Source organism: Octopus bimaculoides, chromosome 5 (assembly GCF_001194135.2).
Source record: "Octopus bimaculoides isolate UCB-OBI-ISO-001 chromosome 5, ASM119413v2, whole genome shotgun sequence".
NCBI lineage: Eukaryota > Metazoa > Mollusca > Cephalopoda > Octopoda > Octopodidae > Octopus > Octopus bimaculoides.
The window spans coordinates 16443129-16450656 of record NC_068985.1 but is presented as its reverse complement, the minus strand read 5'-3'; the positions used below and the strand labels follow the sequence as shown (position 1 = coordinate 16450656).

At 32.8% G+C, this 7528-nt stretch overlaps 1 protein-coding gene across 1 annotated transcript in view; it reads left to right on the top strand.

The window, feature by feature from the left end:
• Nucleotides 1–5983, top strand: part of LOC106877004 (uncharacterized) — a 32882-nt gene extending 26899 nt beyond the window's left edge. The window contains exons 2-3 of the mRNA XM_014925785.2: nt 1344–1472; nt 3702–5983. Coding sequence (XP_014781271.1) covers nt 1344–1472; nt 3702–3919 — 347 coding nt within the window. The 3' untranslated portion in view covers nt 3920–5983. The remainder of the gene's footprint in view (nt 1–1343; nt 1473–3701) is intronic.
• The last annotated feature ends 1545 nt before the right edge of the window (nt 5984–7528 follow it).

Sequence of the window (7528 nt, the reverse complement as noted above, 5' to 3'; positions counted from 1 at the left end):
ATCTATTTTTATATTATATATTATATATTCCATATTCTATATCCCACATTAATTTTACAAGAATATAAATAAAATATAAAAAACAGAGTTGGAACTCTTTTAAATAAAATAATATATTCCTCTATACACGATCATACAAAACCCTTTTTTTGTATTTATTTTTACTCACACACACACACACACACACATACATATATACATATATATATGTATGTATGTATGTATATATATATATATATGTATGTGTGTATACATATATATATGTATGTATATATATATAGTTGGAATTTACAAAAAAACAAACAAAACAAAAGACGAAGACGGGTGTGTAAACAACAAACAGATGTATTAGTTTAACGTTTGATAAGTGAGAACGTCTTTTATGTTTCGAGCCTACGTTCTTCAACAGAAAGGAACACAGAAATAAACACAGAGAGAAGAAAAAAAAGGTTTAGTGGCTAGCGGTGACCGCATATGTATTGTTGGCGATTTACTTTCTCTGTCTTGCCTTCTTTGGACTTTTTCTATATTTCTGATGAAGAGCTCCGCTCAAAATGTGAAATCCTCTTTCTTTTCTTTCCTCTCTTGAGCGTCTAATAACACAGTACTTGTACCACATCCTCATGTTGTTGTTTTTTTCTTGCTTGTTCTTGTTTGGATTGACTATATATATATATATATATATATATATATATATATATATATATATATATATATATATATATATATATATATATATATATATATATGCATATATGTATATATATGTGTATATGTATATATATGTATATGTATATATGGTGTATGTATATGTATATATATATATATATATATATATATATGGAATAATTACTATGAAGCATTGTGTAGAATATATTAGAATATATTGTATAAAGGATCGTGGGTAAGGCCAAAACAATGCGAAGTAAATGCAAGGTAAATCACAATAAAATAAATATGTGAATTATTGGAGACTTACCTTGTATTCAATATTTCGGGGTTATGACCCTATTTTCACACACGCTCACACACATGCACAACACCAACATTCGTCAACGATATGCATGAGAATACATGCATAAAGCAAAATATACAAATCTGCACATATATATACATACATGCATATATACATACATACATGCATACAATCAAAAATACCATGTTGTTGATGTTGAAATTCCAATGAAGGAGCCTTGGATCTAGGTTAGAAACCAGCTCTTTCTCCTATTGGCAAAAAATTTTGAAATAAAAGTGAACAATGACATGCATACATGCAGACAAACATACATATCAATGTCTTGTTATAAATTAAGAAATGTTTTGTCTTTTTGTAATTTTTAAAGGATATGGACTTCAATGCTATAATTGCAACTCATTTTATAATGAAGGCTGTGGGCTATCATTAAGTAATTTTGAGTTTGTGCAGAATTGCTCTGATACACACAAGGGATGTAGAAAAGTTGTGCAGAAAAGTAAGTATCTTATTTTTATAATTACCAACAAATAACCAATGTTTTTTTATTATTCTTTTACTGATTTCTGTTATTGACTCTGGCCATATTGGTGCAACATGTTGAAAATTTTTTTTGCTCATATTGAGTCCATTACTAATTTCAGTATAGTATTTATTTTGGTGATATCTATGTATGTTCCATTGAATTATATTATATGTCCTATTAAACTGTTATACATACCATTAAATCATGTTATGTGTCCCATTAAATTATGTTACACATCCCATTAAATTGTTATATGTCCTATTATATTGTTATATACTTCATTATATTATAAATTGTTATGTCTCTTAAATTATGTTACATGTTACAATATATGTCCCACAAAATTGTTCTACATCTCATTAAAAATATGTATTCTAATAAAGTAGATTATGTTATATGTCCCAAAACTTTTAACTCACCCTTTAATTATATTATATGTTCCATTAAATTGTAGGACCTACAAAGATACAACATAAACAAGTCCAGCTTTGTAGACTAGTGTAAATTTGAACATGAACTCAAACACAAAACATCTAGGGAAATCTGATGGTGTTGTAAAGTGCCAGTTGACAGTTGTTGACAGGAAAGCTCACATGCTCAGTGGTGTTGAGCAGCACATAAGGCTATTTCAGTAGCTATGATGCAGTGGACATTGAGCTTTTGTAATCAAGGCATTTAAAAAAAAGTAGTGACTCTGTTACTGAGATACATCAGAAATTTTGTGTTTATTTTAATGTGGACCATCACATAGAAATACCTCATTAGAATCCATTATTGGTTAATTCACATTACTCCATAAGGAGCATAAGGCCAGTTACCTGGTTTCTCTGGTGTCTCTCTCCCTCCCTGGGTGGGAAGCTGGTCCATTGCAGAATTACTTATTTCTATCAGCTGAGTGAGCTTGAACAATGTGGAATGAAGTGTTTTGCTCAAGAACATAGCACGTCACCCAGTCCAGGAATTGAAACCACAATCCTTTAATCATTAGTCCAACACCCTAACCATTAAACCATGTGCTGCCATTGAATCCAATATTGCTATTCTTTTATTCTTTTACTTCTTTTAGTCATGGGACTGTAGTCATTGTGGGGCATTGTCTTGAAGTATTTAATCGATCACATTATTTATTTCTTAAAGTGCGGTGCTTATTCTATTGATTTCTTTTGCTGAACCACTAAATTATGGGGACATAAACACACCAACATCTGTTATCAAGTGGTGCTGTGGACACACACACAATGGGTTTCCACATAGTTTATATATACACATAATGGGTTTCCACACAGTATCTATCTACCAAATTCACTCACAAGGCTTTGGTTGGCCCAGGGCTACAGAAAACACTTGCCCAAGGTGCTGCACAGTGGGATTGAACCTGAAACCATGTGGTTGCAAAACAAACTTTTTAACCACACTACTGTGTCTGTGCATGTATATCTGAGGCAATGATAATTTTAACTTAAGTAGGAGATAATTAAGGAAGTATATTTTATACCCTGCTGGTGAACTGGTATAGAATTGGTTGAGAACCTTTCGTTAAATTATCTTCCAAAAATCACATTAATATGTTGATAAATAAAAAAGTTAGAGTTGTTTAATGAAACCAGCCTAAATTTATGATTATGTTAGAAATTAATTGAAACACATAAGGGGTGTAATTTGGTTAGAAATATGGTAACGAAAGGGTTAAAGTATTATTTCTTGATGTGCATATGTAGGTACCACGAGTTTACCTTCAGATATACTCGTTATGTTATTTTTTGCATAATCTGAAATAGAATACCCACATATCTATAAATCCCCAAAACTGTATATATATATATATATATATATATATATATATATATATATATATATATATATATATATATATATATATATATATATATATACATGCACACACGTCTTTTGCTTGACCACTAAATTATCTTGCCTTGATTCCATGTGATAGTTGAAAACCAGTGTCATCATGATTGATGCAAGCAATGTCCTTCATTTCCAATCTTCCATGAAAACATGTCTGGTCATATGGAAAACGGTCAAGGGTTGGTGATAGGAAGGGGATCCAGCTATAGGAGAATCTACTTAAGCAAAATATGTTCAACCCATGTGAGCATGGAAAAGTGGATGCTAAATGATGATGATGGTCTCTTTGATGAAACTTCAGATTAATCTAATTAAATTATTCTTTGTATTTTTCAGTCAAAGTTGGCGACGAGTGGGAAATGCGATACATCAGACAGTGTGCAGAAGATGGTGACGTCGGCAAATGCAGCTATAAAGTTGGCACTGATGATATAAAAATGTTTTATTGTTACTGCACAGACAAAGATAAATGCAATAGTGGATCAAGCCTGTACAGCACTGTTTTCCTCGTATTTATTGCCATCATTGGACAGTACCTAAGCTATGATCTTTAGCATTATTCACATTACAAACTCTATTTTTTACATAAATTTCTTGCTAATGACCCCCTCCCTTTTTTTTTTATAAAGTTTGTTATTTACATAATTTTTTTTGCTTGTTCCATTTGATTAAATAATTATCTGTTCTCTTCTAGGTTAAAAATCTTAAGCTTAACAACTCAACTCATGCAACACTAATTTCTTAAACCATTTTCATTTCTCTTTCTTGCATTTTTTTTGTATTCTGATGTTTCTCATCTTTAATAGTGTTATTTAAACATTTTCACTCTAACTTTGATGAATTTTAAAAGTAGAATAGTAATTTGCTTTTTAAAATCGTTTTTTAGTTAGACTACTTAACATTTGAAATCTAACCTCTTCAAAAATATTATCTACTTAGCAATATTTTTCGCTTTCACTTGGAGATGTTACATTTTACTTCTATCAAAAGTTTTATGTATCTGGTATTATGAGTGGAGTATAATGTACCTTTTTGTTTGTAAAAGAACAATCAAATATGTTCTTGTATTAATATCTCTTGGTACCTGTTAAACTTTAGGATGAAGCTGAAAGAATAGCTAAAGTGGATACTTTTGGAAGTCACATTTATCTTATAAACAGATCATTTCAGTGTGAATAATAAACAATAAAGAAATAGTCATTTAAAAATCTAAAGATTAAGGATGCAAATTTTCTGCAAGGTTTAAACTCTGCCATTTGTTAAGTACACCACAATTATGAAAACCAAATGAATTTACTTGGAATAAAAATAAAAAAACATAGTGTGATTTCCTCAATGCTGATTTTACAATAAAGTCATTTTTATGGTCTACACTGACAAAGCTAGTAGGTCACTTTTGAATTTGCTTTTCATTTCATTTAGGATGAACCTTTTCAATGTAATAGTTCTAGTTGATATTGATGCAAATATGATTTCATTCAGCAATTATAATATTGCTGATCAAACACACCTTTTTACATACATTGTGCCATCCTGCCATTACAATCTCCATATCTGATAGCCTGAAATGATTCTAAAGAAAAACTCTGTATCATACATGAGAGATGGATTTTTATAGGATTTCATTTCCACAATTACGGGAACCTCATAAATGTGAATTGTACTCAAATATGGTGTTTGTAATCAACTGTTGATGTAAGCTTACAGTTTACTGATCTACATCAAAATTGGTGCTAAGCTACTGCAGCTGGTTTTTACTTTTCACTGAGATTTTATAAAACTCATGTATATAGCTGATATTTTCTTTGTATCCAACATGCTGCTGTTAAACCATTCTTCATCCAGTCTTTGCTTACAAGAAGAAACAAGGATCTTCAACATCTGACTAAACAGTTCTGATATTCAAGGTCTTCTGAAACTAGTCTTTAAATAGGAAACCGCTTTAAAGCTGATTAAATCTAAATTTTATCTATATTTATATATCTTTTATTCTTGGAAGCTGGAAAATTATGATTTATTTATTTTCCAAACTATCTATTCCACTTTAAATAAATCCATATTTTATGAGTTGGCATCAACTCCATGTTCCATGTAGTTTGGGTAATTTAAAAAAAAAATCAAAAACATCAATGCACATCAATTATTACGTGTATTAAAACTAGAATGATATCAGAAATAATAGATCACCAAAATAAATCCATTATAGTATTTGGTTTTGTCCTTATGTGCTCTTGTATACACTTTATATGTTTATTCATCAGGGCTAGATAAAATATATAAGAATAATATCCAGGTAGTGATTTAATCAGAGATTCAACTGTTCGGGAAAAATTGGCCTTGTGCTTACTCAGAAGAAGTAAGCATTCTTTATCTGTTATAAAGAAACCCAAAAGCAGCTACAGGTTTTCATAATACAGAACAATCATGGTAATAAAGATGGGAATGATGATGAAGTGCTGCCTCACGGAAAAAACGAAAATAAAGCCTTTGTGTATCAGTCCAATTGGCACAATAATCATAAGTGTACATCTTTTCTATTGATTTTAAATTTGTTTATCATTTGAAGTTCCAGTTGTAGTTTGTAATTGTTATGGTTACATTAAAGTACTTTAAACTGTGATTGTCTTAATGTTGGTTTCTAGCAAATGCTGTTACTTTTGTTTTTAATTTACACTACTTAGTACCCATGGTTTTCCCATAACTATATTTGCCCAAACCCTAAAAATTTTTGAGAGTGTGTGTATGTGTCTATCATCCTTTCCCTCTTTCTTGTTGGGGTACCCATGTATTTCCTCTCTCTCTGTTATATATACATAAATACGGATGTAGTAGATAACAGCTAGCCTTCGGCCACCCTTTTGGACCCTGCTGTGTCCACTACTCTGATTGGTTCGTATTGGTGCAATTTGTCTTTTGCTCTATTGCATGCCAAGATGCAACCCAACCAATCGCAGCCTTCAGATAAGGTCACGTGAGACAGTCTCTTCTAAACATCTGGTGAGCCGACTGCACGCTATAAAACTTCAGCGACACATCGAGTCGACGTCTTTCGGTTCCAGACCTTTTGAGGTCTAGCCACTGACCACAGAGCACACAGCCAGTTCCAGTGACGACACAACATCAGCCACATGGAGACTCATCAACACTTCGTCCATACAGCATTCGTCCTAACATCAATGTCGTCTCTCTACGTACGCACCAAACAGCAACACTCGCACAGGTTCTATCTCAACACTGTTTGTGAATTACTTCATGGTTAACAGCAAATACAACCTGCGAGAACTCCTGTAACAAGTGACCGGCTCTGCATCGTAGCCACGGCTTCATGTACCTCAACTGGCTCTGCATTACAGCCACAACTTCTTGATACAGCATTTCAACTATCGTATACATTGATTACAAACTGGTATCTATCATCCTTGTGTCTGAACATTCTTCTAACGTCATATTATAGACTCTTTCAATGCTTCTTACTTATCGCACACGCATACATCCATGTTTGTGCACACACTTTGTATACACGACGGCCTGTCTATTATTATGTTTATATGACGCAAACACATGTTAACATATAAATAAAATCTTCACTTAAACATTCTACCCCGGTTGTTTCTCTCTTTTCCTTCTGGCACTTGTACTCATTTATCCTTTTCATATTTTATCATATCGACCGTGTAATGTACTAAAGGAGCCATTCTCGTCACCTCTCCTTCACACGGTAGTTTACACCCTTAATGTAGTTCTCGGGGATATTCAGCATGACACAGTGTAATAAGGCTGGCCCTTTGAAATACAGGTACAACAGAAGCAGGAAGAAAGAGTTAGGGAAAGTTGTGGTGAAAGAGTACAGCAGGGTTCGCTACCACCCACTGCCGGAGTCTCGTGGAACTTTAAGTGTTTTCGCTCAATAAACACTCAACACCCGGTCTGGGAATCGAAACCGCGATCCCATGACCGCAAGTTCGCTGCCCTACCCACTGGGCCATTGCGCCTCCACAATGTCCGTAGAGAGAATGGTTAACGATGGCATTTACACATTGTAGATTCACAGAAAAAAAAAAAATGGATGTAAAACTGAAGAGGAAATCTTGCAATCAGCTTTGGTTGAACAGACCTACGATCAAAAGCCTTCCGCCTAAGACCCCATTTTTTTCACAAAGCAT